Below are 23,718 nucleotides of genomic sequence, written 5' to 3'. Positions count from 1 at the left end.
ATTTAAAATTCTCTGGTAAATAGGAAAAAAACAGCTTTTAATCTCATCCCACTTTCACAGCTAACTCTGTATAGTAGCACCACTCAATCAATGTAGATGGGTGGCTCATTCCTAACTGCTTAAACAGGTGCCAGTCCATAAACAAAGTAACTTCACAGTGTTTCCTTAACATTTCTCTTGCACTTTTAATATATTTTTTTGAGTTGAAGTCTCACTCTGTTGTCCAGGCTGGAGTGCCATGGCATGTTGACGGCCACCACAGCCTCAACCTGCTGGCCTCAGGTCATCCTTCTGCCTCAGTCTTCCAAGTAGCTGGAACTACAGGCCCGCATCACCATGCTTGGCTAATTTTTTGTTGCTGTTATTATAGAGCCAAGGTCTCACCAAGTTGCCCAGACTGGTCTCGAACCCTTGGGCCCAGGCAATCATCTCATCTGGGCCTCCCAAAGTGCTGTGATTATAGGCATGAGGCACCGTGTCTGGCCTTGCACTTCTATTAGAGTCTGTGGTTTGTTAGTCAAAGGAAAACCCAAAGGCAACTCTATTTCAAATGAAAGATTTCAATTGCCAAAACTACCATTCTCTTTCTTAGCTACAAGGTATGTTTCTGTTATCAGAGACTAGTCATTGACTCCTACAGAAGTCCTGGAAATTCCAGAATCAGAATAAGAGCAAGCACTATCAAGGACATATAGCTTCACTCTGCTGGAATTTCTAGCTAGGAGAACTTGAGTTCTTACAGGTAAATACATGAGTTTCACAAGGCTATTGGGATAAGCGTAGTATGAAGTGATTTCTAACATATTTTCTTTTCCACAGCTAATCTAGATTTCAGTTATATCAAAGGAGCAGATGAAGAATATTAAATTGTGAACTAAAGGCAAGCACCTTCCCTATGCCACACCCAGTCAGATGGCAGAAATGAGTAACAGCCTCTCCTCAGCTACAACAAACACCAACAAGACCTTTTAATACCTTCTTGGCTAGAAGGGGACCATAAAAGGAGAAGCTCTTCCTGCATGAGGCTCCTCTATACATGTGTACATTTTATTGCTAGAACACATCATGCTAAACTAAGGAACCAGAAGGTATCTCTGGTACCCAGAAATAACTGCTATACTCACAACTAAACTCTTTTGCACACAGGCATACTTCAAAGATATTGCAGGCTTGGTTCCAGACCACCTCAATAAAGTAAATATTGGAATAAAGTCAGCCGGGCTCGGTGGCTCAGCCTGTAATCCCAGCACTTTGGGAGGCTGAGGTGAGTGAATTGCCTGAGCCCGTAGGTTCGAGACCCACCTGGGCAACTTGGTGAGACCTCATCTCTACAATAAAATAAAATAAAAAAATTTGCTGGGCGTGGTAGCGCACGCCTGTAGTTCCAGCTACTTGGAAGGCTGAGGCGGAAGAATCGCCGGAGCCCAGCAGGTCGAGGCTGTGGTGGCCAGGAGTGGCCACTGCACTCCAGTCTGGGTGACAGAGTGAGACTCCAACTCAAAAAAAAAACATTGCAATAAAGTAAATATTGCAATAAAGTAAGTCACACAATTTCTTTTGTTTCCCAGTACATAGAGAACTTATGTTTATACTCTACTATATAGTCCAGTATGGGTAGAATAGCATTATGTCTAAAAAAATACAGTATTTTTAATTTAAAAATACTTTATTACAGGGCACAAAGTCTCAACCTTGCAATTCCAACATTTAGGAGGCCAAGGCAGAAGGATTGCTTGAGCCCAGGAGGTCCAGACCAGAGTAAACATAGTAAAACCCTGACTCAACAAAAAATAAGAAAAATTAGCCAGGCATGGTGGCATGTGCCTGTAGTCCCAACTACTCAGGAGGCTGAAATGGGAGGATGATTGAGCCTAAGAGTCCAAGGTTTACAATGAACTATGACCATGCTACTATACTCCAGCCTGGAAGATACAGCAAGACTCCCTCTCTATTACAAAAACAAAAAACACAAAAAACACAACTTTATTACTAAAAAATACTGATGATCACCTGAGTCTTTAGCAAGTCATATTTTTTTGCTGGTAGAGGGTCTTGCCTCAACACTGATGGCCACTGACTTATCAGGGAGGTGGTTGCTGAAGGCTAAGGTGGCTGTGGCAATTTCTGAAAATAAGACAACAATGAAGTTTGCCACATTGACTCTTTCTTTCAAAATTAGAGTTGATCCACTCAAACCCTGCCACTACTTTATCAGCTAAGTTTATGTAATTATTCTAACTCCTTTGGTGTCATTGTAACAGTGTTCATAGTACCTTCACCAGGAATAGAGTCCATCTCAAGAAACTACTTTCTCTGCTCATCTATAAGAAGCAATTCCTCATCCATTCAAGTTTTATCATGAGATGGCAGCAATTCAGTCACATCTTCAGGCTCCGCTTCTAATTCTAGGTATCTTGCTATTTCTACCACATCTGCAGTTACTTCCTCTAGTTAAATCTTGAACCCCTCAAAGTCATTCATGAGGGTTGAGATCAACTTATTCTAAACTCCTGATCATGTTTATATTTTTACCTTATCCCATGAATTATTATTATGCTTATGGCATCTAGAATGGTGAATCCTTTCCAGAAGTTTTCAATTTACTTTGTCCAAACCATAAGAGGAATCACTAGCTATGCAGTATAGCCATACAAAAATGTGTTCCTTAAAGAGTAAGACTTGAAAGTCAAAATTACTCCTTGATATATAAGCTGCAGAATGGATGCTGTGTTAGCAGGCATAAGAACAACATTAATCTCCTTGTACATCTCCATCAGAGATCCTGGGTGACAAGGTGCATTGTCAATGAGCAGTAATATTTTGAAAGGAATCTTTTTTTTCCTGAACAGTAGGTCTCAACAGTGGGCTTAAAATATTCAGTAAACCATGCTGTAAACAGATGTGCTACTATCCAGGATTTTTTGTTCCATTTATAGAAAACATACAGAGTTGAGTTAGCATAATCCTTAAGGGCCCGAGGATTTTCAGAACTATCCCTGAGAACTAATAAAGTCATCAGCTGTTTTACCCCCTAAAAAGAGAGCCAGCCTGTCCTTTGAAGTTTTGAAACAAGGCATTGACTTCTTCTCTCTAGTTATGAAAAGTTCTAGATGGCATTTTCTTACAATAGAAGGCTGTTTCATCTATACTGAAAATCTGTTGTTTAGTGCAGCCACCATTATCAGTTACTAGATCTCCTGGAGAATTTGCTGCAGCTTCTCCATCAGCACTTGCTACTTCACCTTGTGCTTTTACATTACAGAAATGGCCTCTGTCCTCAAACTTTATGGATCAACTTCAGCTAGCTTCACACCTTTCTTCTGCAGCTTCCTCACCTTTCTCAGCCATCGCAAAATTAAAGAAAATTAGGCTCTGGATTAGGTTTTAGCTAAGGGAATTTTGTGGCTAGTTTGATCTTTTAACCAGATCACTATACTCCACATCAGCAATAAGATGGTTTTACTCTCTTATCATTCATATGTTCACCAAAGTAGCACTTTTAATTTTCTTAAAGAATATTTTCTTTGTATCCACAAGTAGGCTAACTGTTTAGCACAAGAAGCCTGGCTTTCGGGATCTCTCAGCTTTCAGCATGCCTTTCTTACTAAGCTTAATTATTTCTAGTTTTTGACATAAAGTGAGAGATATGTGACTCTTCCTATTGCTTGAACATTTAGAGGCCATTGTAGGGTTATTAATTGGCATAAATTCAGTAGTTTTATATCCAAGGGAATAAGGAGGCCTGAGGAGAAGGAGAGAGATGGGGGAATGGCTGGTCAGGAGTGCAGTTAAAATATACATATTTATCAATTAAGTTTGCTGTTCTTATACGGGCATGGCTAACGGCACAATTATAATAGGCTAATGGCACAATTATAATAGTCACATCAAAGATCACTGATGACAAATCACCATCACAGATATCATAATGAAAAAGTCTGAAATATTGCAAGAATTATCAAACTGTAAAAGAGAGACACAAAATGAATACATGCTGTTGGAAAAGTTGCGCTGAGTATTCAGCGCAGGGTAGCTACAAATCTTTAATTTGGAAAAAAAAAACCATAATACTTGCAAAACGCAATAAAGTAAAGGGCAATAAAGTGAGATATGCTTAAATTTGGTTGCAACATGGATTTCTGGGTAAAGGGGACCCAGATAAATTAGGTAAATTAGAAGAGTTAAGAAAATAAATGCAATTGTCCTGAAAACACTTCATCTTAAGGCTGAAAGACAAGAATTCTGACTGAGATATTTTTCCCAGGTAGAAATCCAAAGTACAAGGGGGACCACCCAATAAATTGGAATTTATTTACAAAAAAGTTATTATTTATTCGTACATGTTTAAAATTCAGTCACCTTCAAAGTAGTCTCCATTTTATGCAATACATCTATCAAGATGCTTTTTCCATTGCTCATAATAGTTTTTTTTAACTCATCCATTTTGATGCCTTTTAGTGCTTCTACCATTTTTTTAATTTCACCTCTTCCACATCAGCAAAACGTTTCCCTTCGAGGACTTTTTTCATCCAGGGAAACAAAAAAAAGTCACTCAGAGCAAGATCAGATGAATGGGGAGAGTGGAGCACAGTGGTCATGCCGTTTTTGGTCGAAAACTGCTGAGCGCTCAGTGCAGTGTGGGCAGGGGTGCTCATAAATCACTCATCATGAAACGGACAAAAGCAATCAAAGAATATCCAACAAAAATTCACTGGAGCGGAATGCAGTCTCTCAAAACAACGCTAACTGGTACACTGATGTCAATGGGTTCCTAGAATACTTACCTAGGGGGTGCCTATACCACAAGGAGCTCACCCACCAAAAGAGAATTCCAGTTTTTTGGGGTCCCCTTTCATATAGCACAGTGTCACAACTATGAATGAAAGTATTGCTCTCATCTATGCTGGCAACAATTTTTAAGATGTTGCATGTAATTACCCAGTAGCTGGTATGTATGATGGAAATACTTCTAGCTGATCTAATCGGAAACTTCTCTAGTTCTGTCATTAGTAAGGCCTTTGCTCAGGTATCCTTTGGCTTAGAAGGCAAAATGCCGACAGAAAGAGGCAGGAAACAGGAATATGAACAGGGGATGATTGTAGAATTATAATTACATTCATTCATTCCTTTATTTTTATTTTTTTTTTTTAGAGTCAGAGTCTCACTCTGTCACCTAGGCCGGAGTACAGTGGCACCTCACAGCCACCGCAGTCCTCGACCTGCTGGGTTCAGACGATCCTTCCATCTCAGTCTTCCAAGTAGCTGGAACTACAGGCGTGTGTCACCACACCCAGCTATTTTATTTATTTATTTTTGTTGTTGTTGTTTTAGAGACAGGGTCTCGACCAAGTTGCCCAGGCTGTTCTTGAACCCATGGGCTCAGGAAATCCTCTTGCCTCCGCTTCCCAAAGTGCTGGGATTATAGGCATGAGTCACTGTGCCTGCTCATTCATTCATTTTTTGGGGATTTGTTGTATCACGTAGGGTGGGGCACAGTGGTGTGATCACAGCTCACTCCAGCCTTGAACTCCTGTGCTCAAGTTATCCTACTGCCTCACCCTTCTGAGTAGCTATGTCTGCAGGTGTGTGCCATCATGCCCAGATAACTTTTTTAAATTTTTTGTAGAGATGTGGGTCTCACTATGTTGTCCAGATTGGTCTCAAACTCCTGGCCTTAAGCAATCTTCCCACCTCAGCATCTAAAAGTGCGAAATCACAGACTTGAGCCACCATACGCAATCTATAATCACGCTTAGAATAACAGATAAAATAACAAGGGGCAAGCCTAGCTGAACAACAGTCCTAAAGGCATACACCTCTTTTGCAGGCTTTGGCAAAGACTGGGACACAGTACTTAACCTGGGCTTTATAATCCCCACTCTTCTTCCCACAGGGATAGTGAACATGAAAAATGGGAATCTGCCTTATGTTTATTAGTCATCTACATTCTAGTAGATGGTCTGGGCTTGAAAGCAGGCAGACAGCAATGTCACAGGCAGCCACACCTTTACCCTGCTTACGAACATCTTTATGCAAAGACAGCTGCTAAAGGCTTCAGGAGAGACCTGCTGACAGCAGGTTTCTGGATGTCTTGTTTGTGCATTTTCATAAACACAGGGAACCTGCAGTCTCAATCCTCATAGCAGATGGAGATGAAAAGCAGGAGAGGATGCCTGCCTAAGAAGATGGCCAAAAGAACAGAAAATTTAACCTGATATTGACCAGCCTCCAAAGTCATCCTCCCAAACCTTGATGATCTTGTTCCACAGCAAGCTTGTGGAAGAGCTCAAAAGGGCTTTCATTTTTTTTTTTTTGAGTTGGAGTCTCACTCTGTCACCCAGACTGGAGTGCAGTGGCCACTCCCGGCCACCGCAGCCTCGACCTGCTGGGCTCCGGTGAACCTTCCGCCTCAACCTTCCAAGTAGCCGGAATTACAGGCATGTGCTACTACGCCCGGCTGATTTTTTGATTTATTGTAGAGATGAGGTCTCGCTGCCCAGGCGGGTCTCAAACCTGTGGGCTCAGGCAATCCACTCACCTCAGCCTCCCAAAGGCACGGGATTACAGGCTGAGCCACCGAGCCCGGCTAGGGCTTTCATTTTTAAAATCAGCAGAACAATAAAGGTCAGACACTAAATATGCTTGCTCCTGTTCTCTAATCTTAGCAATGTGATTTGGGCAAGTGGAAAAGAGCCCTAAAAGATGAGATCTGAGTAATGTCTCCTTTGATTTTCTGAAGACTTGGTACACCTGGATAGGAAAAGCCCAAAAATGGCAAAATGATTTATGACTTGGCAAACAGGAGAGTGAAGAGGTCAAAGAGAGGTCACAAAGACAGAAGCATGATGTGCTTGAAGGTGAGGAAACCCAGTAAGAACAATCTCTCTGAATGGTACTCTAATTTTAGGAAAATTTCAGGCTACATCTATCTTACTTGCCTCTTTGTACCTGAAGAAACTATAAGTTTTGACTGTACAAACCTCTAACTTTCCTTCTAGTTATCAAAGCTAAGGAAGAACACTGGGTCAGAGAGATTTAAATGGACTGGTACATTTCTTATTTCTAACTCTCTCTTCTCAGAGCACCTAGAGATTAAGAGGAGCAACCACAAGCAGCACTCAGTTTACAGTACAGGGAGAAGGCAGGGAGGGAGCCAAAGAATAAACAGACAGTATCAACCAGCCAGGACTTTCTAGAAGACCTGGACTACTAATGTTGAAGAGACTAACCCACCGCTGCTATTAAAAACAAGATTCTGGTCTGCATCAGCCTAAAAAGAAAGGCAAACACCTGCGGAAGCCATTAGAGAAATTAGTCCATTGTTACTAACCAAGGAGCAATACAAGATCCCCTAAGAAAAAAACAACAGTAAGTTAGTGCATGAAAGGTTTGGAAGGCAATGTAAACTCAGGTCATGGTTAAGCCAGGGGTATGGGGGAGAGCGCACAGGTGGGCTGGGGGGAGCACACGGAGGAGGCAGTCTGACACAGGAAAATCGAGGGGGAGGGAAGGGGAGAGAGAGGAGGTGGTAGCAGAAGAAAAGGAAGGTAAGATGAGAACAGAACATTTTAAACTAACCCAGAACTCCCTTTTGAAGGACAAGTCACGAGGCAAGATACAGCTTAAAGGCATCAGTCCCACATTTCACCACTGCAAAGATAACACAGCTTTCCAAGCGTGCATGGAAAAAGGACGAGGCAATCCACAGCACCAATTACCAGGGCTCCACAGGATTGCTGAGAGAAAGTCACCCAGACTTTTCAGCAGCACTAAGTGCCAGCAGCCTTGGCGCATATGTTTAAACTGCTTCCCTGAATAAACTGTGGTACTGGGAAAATCATAGTATCTCAGGAAAACATATTTCACTACAAGTGTCTGCCAGGCTAAGGGAATGGAGACACTGTTAGCTTCACTGCTGGTGTATGCACACACCTCATCTTTGCATACACAGAAGAGAGAAGGACACAGGCTGGGAGTCAGAAAGTACCTCTGTTCTTCCTCTATGGTGACAGGAGAAGACCAAGACCCTTGCTCCATCTGTCACACCACAGCTGCTTCAGGTCATCCCTGAATTTCTTTCACATTTACAACTTTCTCAGACAAATAAACCTGCACTTGGTTTTCCTTTTGCTTCTTCTTCTTCTTTGAGTCAGAGTCTCACTCTGTAGCCTAGACAGGAATGCAGTGGCATGCTCACGGCCACCGCAGCCTCAGCCTGCTGGGCTCAGGTGATCCTTCCCCCATCAGCTTTCCGAACAGCTGGAAGTACAGGCATGTACCACCATGCCTGGCTAATTTTTCTTGGTTTATTGTAGAGACGAGGTCTTGCCAAAATGCCCAGGCTGGTCTCAAACCTCTTGGGCTCAGGCAATCCTCTTGCCTTTGCCTCCCAAAGTGCTGGGATTACAGGCATGAGCCACCACACCTGCCCTCCTTCTGCTTCTAAGAACGCAAATACTAGTACGTTACGTGATAACATCAGGAAGGCAAAATACAAAGGTACAAAGGTTGTTCCTACTTTCTTAGTCCTTTTGGGCAAAGAGACTTCTCAAACACATCATAAAGCTCTATTGCAAGATGGTTTGTGAGAAACTATTCACTTAGTTAAGGAAGAAGACAAAGGCTTGGGGTAAGGCAAGAATGCTTAAGACCCCAGACATGACTGGGCTACATCAAGATGAAAGGTGGGGAGAAGTGACTGACAAGTTGTTCCAAAACACCAATGAAGAAAGAGGAGGAAAAATGTTGAACCATCTCCTCTTTCTCTTGCTTTGCAAGTTTAAGAATACCAAAATATAAGAAAACAAGAAACAAATGTCCAGTTGATAGAAGCCAGGAAAGCTCCATGTCAGGATTAAAAGAAACACAAGGAATGGTTAGAAAGGTCAAGAGCAGCAGGTGGGAGAATGCAACACCCAGCAGTAAGGCTAGTGAACTTCAATTCAGGAACCTGGGGCTAACACTGCTCCTTTAGTTCACCCGTCCCCCATGTCCCTCCCACCAGCCACTCAAAACAAAACAAAACAAAACAAAACAAAAGAAGCAAGGAATCACCTCTCAACCCATCACATTAATTTGATAGGTAGCTTTCAAAAGATCGTGAATGGGGCATGAAGAGGGGGAGACCGAGATGGTTTAGGCAAGGGAATAGGATCTTAAGAGTCAGTCTGATCAGGTTACTAAGACAGAAAACCCACCTTTTAGGGAAATTCAAGTATTTCAAAATAAAGCATCTCCACAGCTATTCTGCTTAAGAGAAAACCACCAACCCTCCAGCCTCCCTGAAGTAATGAAGACAGTCCATGAAAAGATAGCCCATAGTCACTGTACATGCAAACGGGAAATTAAAATGCAGCCTGAGAAGCAGTCATCATCCTCACTCTGGTCTGGGGCCCAATGGCTGTCTCTGTCCACAGGCTCCAGTGAATCAGCAATGCAACTGACAGAGGTGGGAGTGCTCTGGGCATTCTAAACCTCCATCCCTCACCCCAGCCTGTTACTCACAAATAATAACTTAGGGTTTGGCAGCAAGAATGTCCACCATTGTTGCTCAGATGGTAGCCAACTTGGAAGCACTCATAGCTTGGGAGGAAAAAGGGAAGAAAGCAAGCTGAGTATGTACTTACTCAAAGTCCTCAAATTCCAAGTCGGTTCCCTCTACTGATGGACCCTGGTTGTCTGAGGAAGAAGAGGAGGTGGAAGAACGGAGACGGTTCTGTTGGTAGCGCATGGAGCGCTGGCGAATACTGTCTCTCCGTGAGAGATACTGGATCATCCTCTGGGCGTAGTATGCAGCAGGAGATAATCTGAGAGAGACAGAGATGGACAAACACAAACTAGCACTAATGTGGGGAATACTGTGACAGTAAATCTAGCTCTCCCATGGCATCTCCCTGCTGAGGCGAACTCCAGAGACATGAAAAATAAAGGGCATTTAACTCACCAGGAGGGTTGTACAGCAGAGTATGCTTATGAGACTATCACCAGTGTTTCTCTTCTGAGATAAGGCAAACAGGCAGTTTAATCAATCATCTTCTGAGGAAGAGTTGCCCTTACCAAGAGGATAACATTAGATCTTTCTTTCTAGCTTCCTGAGGGGACCCTTTTAGCCTGTTGGGGTGCTCTTTACAGAGATTCACAGCTTTTTCCTGATCACCATCCATACACAAAATGTAAAAAACAAAAGGGACCTTAGCAATCATCTAGTCTTTCATTTTATAGATGAGAAAACAGGTCAGGAGATGGTAAGCCTTACAGGATTGAAGAAGGCATCCGCAGGTATCACCAGGATTTCTTTCTTCTCCAACAAGTACACATAGCTACAGATCTGTCCTAGTGCCTTAGAACAAGTTCTTGGAACCTCTTATCTCTCCCTTACATATTAATCACAGATATTTGTGACATGGAAAAAATATTCAGGACAGAGACTGAGAGTGAAATATACTTGGGGGAACAGAAAATCTAACAGAAAAAAAGAGACTTTTCTATTTTCTATTTCTTACAATCAGAGCATCAGAGGCTACATGGACACTTAACAATACAGAAGGTAACAGCTGTTCATCTTTATTCTCTAGCTATCCAAGTAATCAGCTTAGGTCTCTATTCTTCAAACTATGGCCTTAGTATCTTGCTACTCCATGAAAACTTCTAGTGCTCCAAACAATTCCCCACAATCTTCTTTCTTATGTTTTCCTCCATATCCCATTACCGTCATTATTATGAGGTTATGAACTGCTAAGAAATTTCAAGACATGAAAGCTGCCAGAGGCACACACTCTGACTCAATAATTCCACTAGGAACTCTATCTTACGGAAATAAACAAGGATACAAGCATATATAGCAAATAAATATACATGAAAGTTCTTTTGCAACACTGTCAGCGTTCATGAAAAACCGACAACCCAAATGTCCAGTAACAAATTAATTATATCCATACAAAGAAATACTATGCAGTGATTAAAAAGAATAAATTATCCCTACATACGCACAAGGAAAGCCCTCTAAAACAAAATGATAAGTGGGGGGAAAATTGAATGGTCTGTATATACTAATACATATCTTAAAATATGTTTCGGTGATGAGGAAAAAACTTATAACGAGACAGTAGTTCTAGGAGGATTCATGGGGACTTTTTAATATTATATACTTCTATAATGTTTGACTATAAAAGGAAAAAAGCATATACCTTCTGAGGTTGTTTTTCATAGAAATCTGAAAAAACTGAGAATGTAAACAGAAATAGTTATATCCAAATGGTACAAAACATATTTGCAAATATCTTGCAAAGAGGTCTTTAGTGAGTCTACTGACCCAAGCCAAAGTCAACTGCTATAGGAACAGAGGCTGCCTCTGAAATACCTGTCATCAGAAGTGGTGTCCTTCTGGCCAACCAACAGATAAAATCCCCACACAGACCAGGTAACAATCTTTGGAACTCAAAAATCTGTGTTATGGACCAACGAATTCAAATTGTCTTTGTACAGCAAGTGGGCATGGGATGCACAGAAGCCTTGGCCAAGATAATCAGAGTACATGAGTTATCTCCTAAATGCCTCAACTGGTAAAATGTTCGCTATCTGTCTGGGCTTCTGTTCCCATGCATTCTGCAGGGATGAATCACGGAATCCTGTATTTTCAACAAACAGAAGACAATGCTGGTGTGTTGTTCTTTTATCAACCCAATATACAGAAATCTTCCAGCACAAATCAAGCACCACGGTTAAATTCTCAAGTCAATCAGACTAGAAAAGAATATAACAGAGAAAAATTCCACGAGGAGAAAGAAGATCTTTTTTTTGGAACTGATTCTGAAAAGTGACCATGAATATACTCACTCCTCAATTTATAACCTACACTAAGTGATAGAAAAATTATAATATTATTGGTGATAAAGGAAGCAATAGTGTTAATGCTAATGATAATAAAGGTTGCCCTTTTATGTAGGGGCAAAATTTCAGCACTAGGTAGCCCCAGTTGTCTAATTCCACAATAGGATAAGAACTCCCCAAGCTCTAAAACTATGGTTTAAAAAAAAATAACAAAACCAAAGGGATTCCTGACACAATTATTAAATATAAGTACATCCTATCCCTGTCCTTTTAGGTATCCAGAGGGAAACTAAGGATCTGAACACTGAAAAGATGTCTCACAAAAGTTTCGACCTACACATATTGTATAGGGTGAAGCCTAAGAGGAAAAAGAAATCAAACAATAATGAAGTAATAACAATCATCCTCCTAGAAGAGCTGAAAAATCATCAAACAATCCTAAAGTGTTCCAAGTAAAAATTTTTAATGTTTAAATAAATTCTTTTTTTTTTTTTTGAGTTGGAGTCTCACTCTGTCGCCCAGACTGGAGTGTAGTGGCCGCTCCTGGCCACCGCAGCCTCGACCTGCTGGGCTCTGGCGATCCTTCCGCCTCAGCCTTCCAAGTAGGCGGAATTGCAGGCATGTGCTACCACGCCCGACTGATTTTTTGATTTATTGTAGAGATGAGGTCTCGCCGCCCAGGCGGGTCTTGAGCCCACAGGCTCAGGCAATCCACTCACCTCAGCCTCCCAAAGGCACGGGATTACAGGCTGAGCCACCGAGCCTGGCTTAAATAATTCTTAAATGTTTTCTTCAAGGATGAATACTTTCTCCTCCAAAAAGTCTATTTTCTGTTCAAGGGGGAAAAGGTAAAAATACCAATACCACAAAGTATAATACTTTCTATGATAAAGAGATCAGAGTAGGAATAAATATCAGATTTGCTACATGAAAGGAGAACAAATAATAGTCTTTAAAAATCTTTGTTGAACTTTGCCAGGTTAAAAATTCTGGGGATGAGACCTCATTGTGGTCCTAAAAGAAACTGTCTCATAGCAAGAACTTCTCTCTATCTCAGCGCTTCAAAGTAACTGAGTCACATGAAAAATGTATCCTCTCATAGGCAGGGCTTATAACTTTCAAACATAATTAGAGACTAATAAAAACTTCTTTTCTTTGGTTGTCTTCCAAGGTGCCTAACTATTTAAAATCATCAATTTCTGTCCCCTGATCCTTAGATTTGTCATTTCTGGGGTATGGGAAAGAAACTAAGAGGATTAATGGACTCAGAAAGAATGCAGAGTAACACAATGTAATCCTGGTAATAATAAAATCATCTAATATTCCTGAAATCAACTTGGTCTAAGATTTTCCCAGGTAGATTTGAAATTCTTAATCTAGTATAAACTCATTTAGCTTTATCTGACCTAAATTACTAATCTGCCAATCCCACAATTATAAATTACCCTTTTCTTTTCCAAAACTTCACAATGTGCTCTTTATGTGCAGGTTGTGACTTTTTAGATCACTAACAGAATCAGTAAAAATGGGTGCAGTGGCTCACGCCTGTAATCCCAACACTTTGAGAAGCCAAGGCAGGAGAACTGCTTGCACTCAAGAGTTCAAGACTAGCCTGGCAAGGCAACATGGCGAGACCTCATCGCCACACACATACACACACACACACAAATCAAAAAATTAGCCAAGTGTGGTGGCACACATCTGTAGTCTCAGCTAACCAGGATTGCCTGAGGCCAGGAGGTTGAGGTTACAGCAAGCCATAACAGTGCCATTGCACTCCAGCCTGGGTGACAAAGTTAAGACCCCGACTCAAAAAACAAACAGAATCAGGAAATCTGACTGTGACAACTTCGAGGGCTGCTCTCTACAAATAAATGTTACACAACAACATCCCATGCTTCAGTCTTCAGTTACTGACATTTGGGAAGGGCTGAACTCGTCTGAATGGTTTTTGTTTTCACTTTTTTCCCTCTTCAAGAACTTTTCAAATATCTTCTAATAAGTGTAAAGCAAGCATTTTAATAGAATGCCAAACCTGTTTTATTCAGTTACTTTTTCTTCAGTCATCTCTTCCTTTAGGTAGTCTCCAAAAAAGTCATTTTCTGAAAGAGTTTGACTTCTGCCCTTTGATATTCTAAATTCTCTCTCAAATTACAGCAAATAGGGTTTCTGATTGTTTAATTTGTAAGTAATGTCCATATGAGTAAAAAAAAAAATGTGTTCCCGTTGGCTGTTCATCTGAATAGTAGGTAACAGCCTCTCTAGTCCAGCAGAAAAAGAATATCCTATGACTGCCTGTGGCCTTCTTAGGTCCCTCCTCTAATACCCACTTGCAGAAATGAGCCCCAAAAGACAAGAGCTCAGTCATAACCCTGTCACCAGAGGTACTATTCACTTACCTGCAATACTTCCCAATCACCTGAACCACCTGTCTCAATAACCATAACTGACAAGTCAAAGAGCACCAGGACCAGAGAGGCACAGAACGGAACTTTCAACAGCTTGGCAACCCCAAGGGCCGCCCCTCCCCCCAACCTAGTGCCATTTCTCACTTTGGCCTTACCTCGCTGGGTCTGGGTAAATTGGGTGCTCTCTGGATCCTGCTCCATCATAACGGGATAATGAAATGAGGGAAGACTCCAGCAGCCTCCTAGCAGAGATTAAAAAAATGGCAATAATCCCTGTCAATTACCAACTCAGAGGTCATTCATAAGGAAAAATGGGGGAGAGATAAATAGTATCCCCCTCTGCAACCAGCTGACACCTGTTATCTGAAAGTACACCCTTCCTACAAGCTAAGTAGGTGGAGACATAAATAAGGAGCTACAGTGCACCCATACTGTGTGTGGCCACCATATTCTGCTGAATACTGCTCTTCAGTGAGAAATGAACAAGTGCTTCAAACACATGATCTTATTTCTATTTGCAGTACCTCCAGTAGACAAATAGGAGGTTCGGATCAACACAGGAGGGAAAAATTAATCACACACAGAGATTTTCACAAAGTGCTAACATGTATCTTGGTGTTCAGACCCTCCATGCCATCATAATCCACATACACTTGTGTTCCACTCAGTCTGCTCTGCTCATGCTCCTTTTGTGAGAATAAGTACTCCTCAGATGTAAACTAAGATATAGCAAATAAAAATATAAAAATATGAGTACTCCTAAGGCTCTCTTAACAACTGACAAAAACATTTACTTATATAATCTAGCCAAATCATAAATTCATCTTATCATATGTGATGCAAATACATTATACTAAGCACTTTTTTAATGCCAAGCAATATAGCAAGCACTCTACAATCTCTGTTTAAACCTCACCACACCCAGAAAATACCAATTACTACATAAGTGCCAGGAGTCCAGGGAAGGACTGTCCTATGTCCAAAATGACTCAGAGCTCTATTTTGTACTTCAGGGCCATCCAAGGTCCAGGCAGGAAACATTGCATATATATTCACTGTGATCTACGGAGAATGACAAACAGGAGAGTATGTGTGCCATCACTTAGCGCCAGCCAATTGTTCCTATGCTAGAATTTGGGCTCAGTATCGCTGGCTCTCCTTATCTGTTAAGGAAAGCTAGAAATCTGAACTTTTGCATGAAATCTCCTGATTGTCAAATTTTACCTACAACACTATTTTTCTTTTTCTACAACAAAGGTCAGTTAAAACACATATGATAAACGTGGCCGAGGGGTTCCCTGGCTTGCCATGTCTCACATAATGCTTCCCAACTCATATGTGTCTTGGCAGCCAATCAAACTCTTGCCACAGCTCACATTTCAAAGGAAATGGTCTCAGAAAGATATGAATATTGTTCCTCTCCAGCAGCATCTTGCCTGCCTTTCCCAGGAACAGGTCCCGGCTCCCTGCCAGACTCTTCTTTAAGGCAGATCTGCAGGATAAGGACAGCAGCCACCAATCTTTTCCAATTGAGTTAATTCAATTCGCTGTTATTAAAAACCAGCTGGCTTTAGGTATAGTCATGTGCAGTCACTTTATCCCAGCAACTGGCCCACCGCAGCATTTCCCCTAGCAGCCTGGGGAAGAGAAACGGCAAAGGCCCCATCAAGCTGGCTTGCAACCTTTCCTATCCAAGACAACCAACTCTTAAATGATGTTTTCTATCTAGATAAGGCCTTTATCTCCACACTTAATCACCTGTAACAATCCTACTACTGAATGGAGAGAACACAATGTAACCACTGAGGAAGAGAAGAAAGCAATAAAATATATCTCTCTGGTTTAAAAACCTGCATCTTCAGTAATATCACTAGGTTCACAGAGCAGAAATGCTGCATTTCATCAATTCTGAGACTTTTTTCTTTCTACATTTTAACATGTCTGAAATTGGGGTGCATTTTACAGTTATGTGACAGTTTAACTGGCAGGATTTTTTTCTTGCATAGGAACACAAAATAATGGCATGTTTCTGAGTCTTTGAACTCAGAATGTTTGGGAGAGGAGGGGTAGTGAGGGGTACATAGGCTGGAGAAAAAAAGAAAAGCAACATTTTGAGAAGGGTATCTATTCAGGTCATTTATGCCATCTTACATAGTGCTTATTCATTATTAATAAATCAATTATTTAGGAAATGGATGGGAGTTAAAGAATGGAAGCAAGGTCTAGGAGCAGATGACTGCCCGGGAATACTTAGAAACTTGCTTCACCCAAAGTGCTCTGGAGTCAGTCCTGAATTATCACTGAGCCCTGGTGAGTTATCCTCCAAATGACTGCTTAGTAAGCAGAGGCCCTTTGGCAAGGAGTATCCTCCGGTGTGACCAAATTATATCCGTCTTTGGTACTTCTGCCTGGAAAATTATCACAGTAAGGTACCCCCTACTATGCCAAGGCAACAATAGTACTGAAAGAGAGAAGATGACTTGTCAGTGATGCTGCACAGGAGATTTCTGATCTGGAAGAGTTTGTATCAGATAACTTCAATTTTAATGACTCCATTTTATAACCCTGCAAAGCCTACTTCCCACCCTAACTTCCTACCTTAATTACAAAGACTTCTTTAAATCAGAGTAGAACCAAAATGTTAAACTCTTTATCTCTGGAGAGTCCCTGATGAGGTTCTTTTGGAACATACATGCCCTGTGCCTACTTATTATGGAATCTACTGGCACCATTTGCTGCCCAGACAATACAGTGGAACTGGCAAGCCACATGTATGTGGCATTTTACTGCTAATACACAAAATCAGAAGAACCAATCACTATGAATAGCACCTCCCCACATATACATGATGAAGCATAAGTTCTGCACAGTTACAACATAAGTACTATCTGAAGTAAAAATAGACTTCCCCAATCGGTGTGGAATAAAGAAAAAACTGGATTTACTAGCGAGGAAACACCACTACCACCGTTCCTAGGAAACTTAGAGAAATATTTTTCTCTACTAGTATAACTTCTTACAGAGGACCATCATGAAATGGCACGAGAAAATGGAATGGGATGACAGCTGTGTGCCTTCCATTCTGGCCACAAATTTGACTTGACTTAATGATATGTCATGTGAAATCAGGGAGGGTATAGGAAGGGCTCTCAGATAAACTTGTTCAAATGTGAAGCTGCCATTTCGTTCTGACAATTTATAATCTCAATTTAGAAATGTTTTAAGAACCACTGATGCTTTGGTAAAACAAAAATCAAAAACCTTTTTCTATTCTCTACAAGCTTGCCTGGTTCATTCTCTATACCACTGGTGTCCAACTAAGATGCACCAGGGTTTATGCTATTTTGATCCACTGAAGAGCGGGAGAGAAAAAATAATCACAACTTTTGCCTTATAATATGTAATTATAACGTATAACACACATACAGATTACTCAAAAGCCTTTTACTAATAAAGGGGTTTTTTTTTTAAATTCTGAAGGCCACTTCTCTATCAAACTATACATTACTTTAAGAATATTCAATATTTAAAAAGGAACCACAAATACAAAAAATATAAAATAGTAACCATAAATATATAAAAGTACAAATATACTCATATATAGATACAGCAAAGGAGAAAGAATGATTTTAAAATATGATAAATATTAACACTTAGGGAAGGGAATGTGAATGAAGAGTATATGGAATTCTTTGTACTATTTTTGCAGCTTTTCTGCAACTTCTAAAATTATTTCAAAAGAAAAATATCCAATATACAAAAATCTAAAAGTAAAATACTGAAACTAAATAGGTAGCCATTCATTTTCAAAAGAGTTACTTTCTTTGTGTGTGTATGTGTGTACTGGAGTCTCACTCTGTCACCCAGGCTGGAGTGCAGTGGCATGCTCACAGCCACCCCAGCGTCCACTTGCTGAGCTCTGGCAATCCTTCAGCCTCAGTCTTCTAAGTAGCCGGAACTACAGGCACACACTACCACACCTGGCTAATTTTTAATTTATTGTAGAGTCAAGGTCTCACCAAGTTGCCCGGGCTGGTTTCCAACCCGCGGGCTCAGGCAATCCACTCTCCTTGGCCTTCCAAAGTGCTGGGATTACAGGCTGAGCCACTGAACTCAGCCAAAAGTTACTTCTTAAAAAGGATTTCTTCAAACCTGCTGCTCTAAAGCAGATTTAATAAACTATAGGCCCTGGGTCAGCTGCTTGCATTTATAAATAATGTTTTAACTGAACTGTCACATTCATTCATTTACATATTATCTGTGGCTGCTCTGGAGCTAGCAAGGCAAAGTTGAGTAATTCTGATAAAGACAAAACCTAAAATATATACTACCTAGCCCTTTATAGAAAACATTTGCCTGCCCCATTCTAAAATATTTGCTTACATAAAATTCCTTGAAAGATAAAGTGGAATCACTTAAGAATGGAACAGAAAAACTTGAAATCAAAGTATTATGCACTGGAGAAAGCCATCAAAAATGACTATTAAGCCCTGCTAAAATCATAAGTTAATAGGCACACAATTCAAGCTGCAAAATCCCTAATATTTTAATTGAATACAACTATTTTTTTCTCATCTGATTAGTATTCTAAAAATGTGTAAAGGGGTTCCCTGTATCAGCTGTATTCTTTGATAGCTAGGAAGATAACAAAAACTAGTCAAAGAAAGCTCAGGAAGAGAAAACAGTTGTCACGGTAGATGAGACATCTAAAAGAAAGGAATCTTTACTTCAAATTTAATGGACATCAGGGTTGAAATGCCAAGAGTCTGGGTACTTGTCTAGACAGAATAAACAAGCCAGTGACAACTCCTCCTTACTAAACAATTATACCCTGAAGACATTCTTTTAACTGGTTGTCAGATCACAGAGAAAAAAATCAGTATTTTAACGCAACCAAACATTTTCAGACCTTCTCCAACTACTGGAAACAGTTGAATTGCCAGAATTCTGTGGCCTCTACTAAGAAGGAACACCTGCTCCTGGAAGCAAAGACGCCACTGGTGCTCCATGCCTAATGAGTAACTTCCTAGCCTAGCTTTAATGTCTGGATTGCATCTGCTACCTCAGTTTAGGAGAGCTAAACTCAAAGTAACAGCTCCCTTCTGCCTAGGAAATAAAATCCAGATTCCTCAGCTCAGCATTCAAATCTTTATAGCCAAATTCCTCATTTCTTTTAAATATACCATACAAGGGGGCAACCCAAACAGACCTGGAATTTATTTAAAAGTTGTGTATTTATTCTTACATGTTTAAATTCAGTCACCTTCAAAGTACTCTCTGATGCAATATACCTATCGAGATGTTTTTTTCCCTCTGCTCAAAACACTTTTTTAACTTGTCAATTTTGATGCCTTTTAGTGCTTCTGCCATTTTTTGTTTCACTTCTTCCACAGTGGCAAAATGTTTCCCTTTGAGGACTTCTTTCATCCAGGGAAACTTAAAAAAGTCACTCAGGGTGAGATGGGTTGAATAGGGAGGGTGGGAGTACAGGGATCATGCTGTCAAAAACTGCTGAACACTCAGCATGGTGTGGGCAGGTGGGCTTGTAAATCACTCAAGAAATGCCCAAAAGCATTGAAAAGATCTCCAAAACAAATTCACTGAAACCAAATGTAACCTCTTACAATAACGCTATCTGATGCACTGGTGTCAATAGGTTCCTAGAACACTAACCTAGTGGGGGAAGACTGTACTGCAAGGGGCCCACCTTCCAAAAGATAATTCCAGTTTTTTTGGGGGGGTCCCCTCTCATGTGCATGGTGGTTTTCAAACTTTTGGGCCTAAGATTCCTTTAACACTCTTAAAAATTAAGAGGATCCCAAAGAGCCTTTGTTTATATGGGTTTCATCTATCAACATGTATCATATTTGAAATTAAAAATAAATTTTTAATACACAAGCACACATTTCATTAGCCATCAGAGTGATAACTTCATTACATGTTATGGAGCCCCTTGAAAACACCATACACTTGTGAAAGAATAAGAGTGAAAAAGACAAAAAACATATCCACATTATACTTTTGACTTTGGGGATCCCATTGTTCTAGTAAACTAAACACACCCCCACCTATGTATGTATCTTGGTCATTTCTTCTTTCTGGAAGAAAAAAAAAAACTCCTTTTCCTCATCATTGCCTATAAAAATCCTTCAAAGCTCAAATACCTAAAACCTCCAGTCAGAAATTCACCCCCTCTTCCCCAATATGCCATAGCATATTGTACCTCTCCTAAGTAGCCTTCTCCCCAAGTCACCTTATACTGTGGTTACTTATGTCTTGTCTCTGCTATTGGACTACAAGCTACATGAAGGCAGGTACTGGGTCCAAGTCATCTTTTTATCCCCATCTAAACTTACATCCTAATTAACATATAATAGGAGACCAATGAATAACTACGTGAATGACTCAGCAGTCCCAACAAGGCTTGGAAGAATAAGCAAGAAGACATATCTGACTGCTCCTCATTGACCCCAAGACATTCAGACAAAGTTCCTAGAAAACTCACACTAAAATTCCTAAAGGAACAAAGTTTTCAGAAACTGCTTATATCACCCTTCATTCCTCTGGTCATGTAAGCCACTCAGGTTAAAGTGCTGACATAGTTGCCCTGATAAACGCAGTGCAACCTGGTCCCTGGGAGGCTCATTAAAACATAAAGTCAGAAGCTGGCTACTTGCCTAGGAAGCTACCAATGGTGCTCCTGGACTGTATGTTTTCTAAAGAGACCTCACAGGAGAAAAATGTTTGTAGGGGTACGAAGGGACAGGAGGCCAAAGAAACATGAATGCACCGTAGCTTTCTTCATTTCCAAATCCTGCTCTGCGAGTCCTAGATCTCTGCCTTGGCGCATGCCCGGGCCAGGAGATGACAAGACTTATTCTCTGTAAAAAAAATAATAATTGTGTGTTCTGAAACGACACCTCTATTATGATTTCCAAACTGACATCTCTGCTTTAAAGCAGAGGCATCCAAGCCTCCCCATTTCACACACTAGCAATTATCATTTAAGTTATCCAATGATAGGCATTCATCTGATCGCTGCAGGGCCCCTGGTTTGAGAGGTACGTTGAGAGCACGTGACGCAGTTGGCAGCAGAGCCTGGCAGGCAATTCCTGCCCCTGCTGTGAGGTGGACCAAGGCAAGGTAGCACTGCCAAAAGGCTGACCTCAAAAAAAAAAGAAGACATATTACAGAAAGAGCTCGCAGGGGCTGTGGTATGGATCAGCCTTATTTTACTATCATCAAACATAAACAACTCATAGGGTACAGAACAATAACTTTCATCAGAATGTTTAAAAACATCTTTATAAAACATTAATGTATTCCTCAATGCCTCTGGGCAGTGAGTGATAGAAGGTAAAACATCAGCACACAACATAATCACACAGACACCAAAAGGGAAGAGGCCAGAGAATTTATACACAGTGTGTAATCATGTATCTGGCTATACAAAAGTCTTGCCTAACAAGTCACCCAGACCCTTCTGGGGACACCTGACCCTTTACTATCTGGTGGGTGGTTATTTTTAATGCATTTGTGAAACAATTGGCACTATGCTTAGCTCATAAACATCCTCAGCACATTACAACATAGTTCTAAAACTTCATTTTATAATTTAAAAAAACTCACTCTGTCAGCATGTAAACTCAAAGGCCCAAGCTGATCTACATGGACATCTTTATTATGTATCCAAATCCATTTTCTATGGGAGACTTGGGAGGTCTGCTCACAGACCACGGACGTTTTTTAAAACCAGAAATTTAGATCAAAAGCTTTTCACCAGAGGATGGGTAAGAGTAAATCTATGGAAAAAAGTTTCACAGCTAGTTCTGAAACTCACACACACATGAGCCCTCAAAAAGACCAGCTAAGACATATAGGTTTAGACTGTAATTAAGAGGCAGTACATCAGGTTTCCCTTGAAGTCAAAAAGATTTATATAATTCCAAAATCCTGAATTATCAGCTAATCTTATTCAGATGAATAGACAAATTCTCAGACGTCTACCTCCAGGTCAGGAGTGATAGCTCAAGCCTGTTATCCCAGCACTTTGGGAGGCAGAGGTGAAAGGACTGTCTCAGGCCACGGGTTCGAAATCAGCCTGGGCAACTTGGTGAGACCTGTCTCTATATAACAAATCAAAAAATTAGCCAGGCAGGTAGCGTGTGCCTGTAGTTCCAGCTACTTGGAAGGCTGAGGTGAAAGGATTGCCTGAGCCCAGCAAGTCGAGGCTGCAGTGGCCGTAAGCATGCCACTGTACTCCAGCCTGGGAGACAGAGTGGGACTCCAACTCCAAAAACAGTCTATCTCTAGGTCCACTAATTCTACAAGGACTATACTGGCAGGATTATTTACTGCATGGATACTAGCAAACCCATGTCTTCTAACATGATGTTTCATATCCTTGACTATTGTACTCCACATTTTAAAAATAAAATAAATTTTAAAAATCCTGGCCAGGTACAGTGGCTCAGCCTATAATCCCAGCACTTTGGGAGGCAAAGGCAAGAGGACTGCCTGAGCCCAGGGGTTCGAGACCAGCCCAGGCAACTTGGTGAGACCTCTCTACAATAAATCTCAAAAATTAGCCGGTCGTGGTGGCATGTCTCTGTAGTTCTAGCTACTTGGAAGGCTGAGAGGGAAGGACCTCCTGAGCCCAGCAGATCAAGACTGCGGTGGCTGTGAGCATGCCACTGCACTCCAGCCTGGGCGACAAGAGTGAGACTCCAACTCAAAAAATGAATAATAAAATGAAATAAAATAAAATAAAAACTTGACTAAGGCCATTCATTAAGAAGGGACAAGTCCTTGACCCTGGTATACTGCAAACACTACATAATGGAAAGTCAAATCTTAGAGCCAACATCAGGAAGGCAAAGAGAGTTAGTAGATGAGGCCCCTCCCAAGAGAATGAGGGAAAAGCAAAACACAGTGGGCTGGGGCATTTATTAATCAAAGACAAAGAGGCAACTTTCCCGGCTCAGGTCTGTTCATGGAAAAAGGTTACTAGAATCTACAGAAATAAACAGGAGGGCAGAGACTCCAGTTGGACCTCCAAACAATCCACTATTAGCCCCTGAGTTAACACAAAGAAAGCTCAGCGTACAATCACTTTTCCTATATCCTGGGTTCATTCTGAACGGCTTTTCTTGGTGACGTGATTTCACTAATTCGCCTCTGGGGATATACTACCTGCCCTTCCACCCTGATCTTGACTTCAGCTACCACCCTTATTCCTTTTGGACTCAGCACTTGACTACACTGAAATAATTTCTCCACCATTTCCCTCTGTCTAGACAACATGAAATTGTCATAAATGACACCTAAAGTACAATTAGTAGAGAAAGTGCAATTTTCACCCTCCTCCCCCATTCCCAAAAAGAATCGCACATTAAAGTCCTCCAGTATGTCAATCAATACTACCCTGATGAAGATTAACTCTATGGAGTCTGGAAGTCGTTTAATTCCCAGCTTGCTAAAA

The 23,718-nt window shown here is 40.9% G+C and overlaps 1 protein-coding gene across 1 annotated transcript in view; it reads right to left on the bottom strand.

The window, feature by feature from the left end:
- AMBRA1 (autophagy and beclin 1 regulator 1) overlaps positions 1–23,718 on the bottom strand; it is a 203,444-nt gene that overhangs the window by 103,334 nt on the left and 76,392 nt on the right. The window contains exons 8-9 of the mRNA XM_021716181.1: positions 14,393–14,479; positions 9,627–9,806 (exon numbers count right to left, since the gene is read on the bottom strand). Coding sequence (XP_021571856.1) covers positions 9,627–9,806; positions 14,393–14,479 — 267 coding nt within the window. The remainder of the gene's footprint in view (positions 1–9,626; positions 9,807–14,392; positions 14,480–23,718) is intronic.

This window comes from Carlito syrichta, unplaced genomic scaffold, assembly GCF_000164805.1.
Source record: "Carlito syrichta isolate Samal-C Ts95f unplaced genomic scaffold, Tarsius_syrichta-2.0.1 Scaffold308253, whole genome shotgun sequence".
NCBI lineage: Eukaryota > Metazoa > Chordata > Mammalia > Primates > Tarsiidae > Carlito > Carlito syrichta.
The sequence above is the reverse complement of the archived record's forward strand: the minus strand, read 5'-3'. Positions and strand labels throughout refer to the sequence as shown.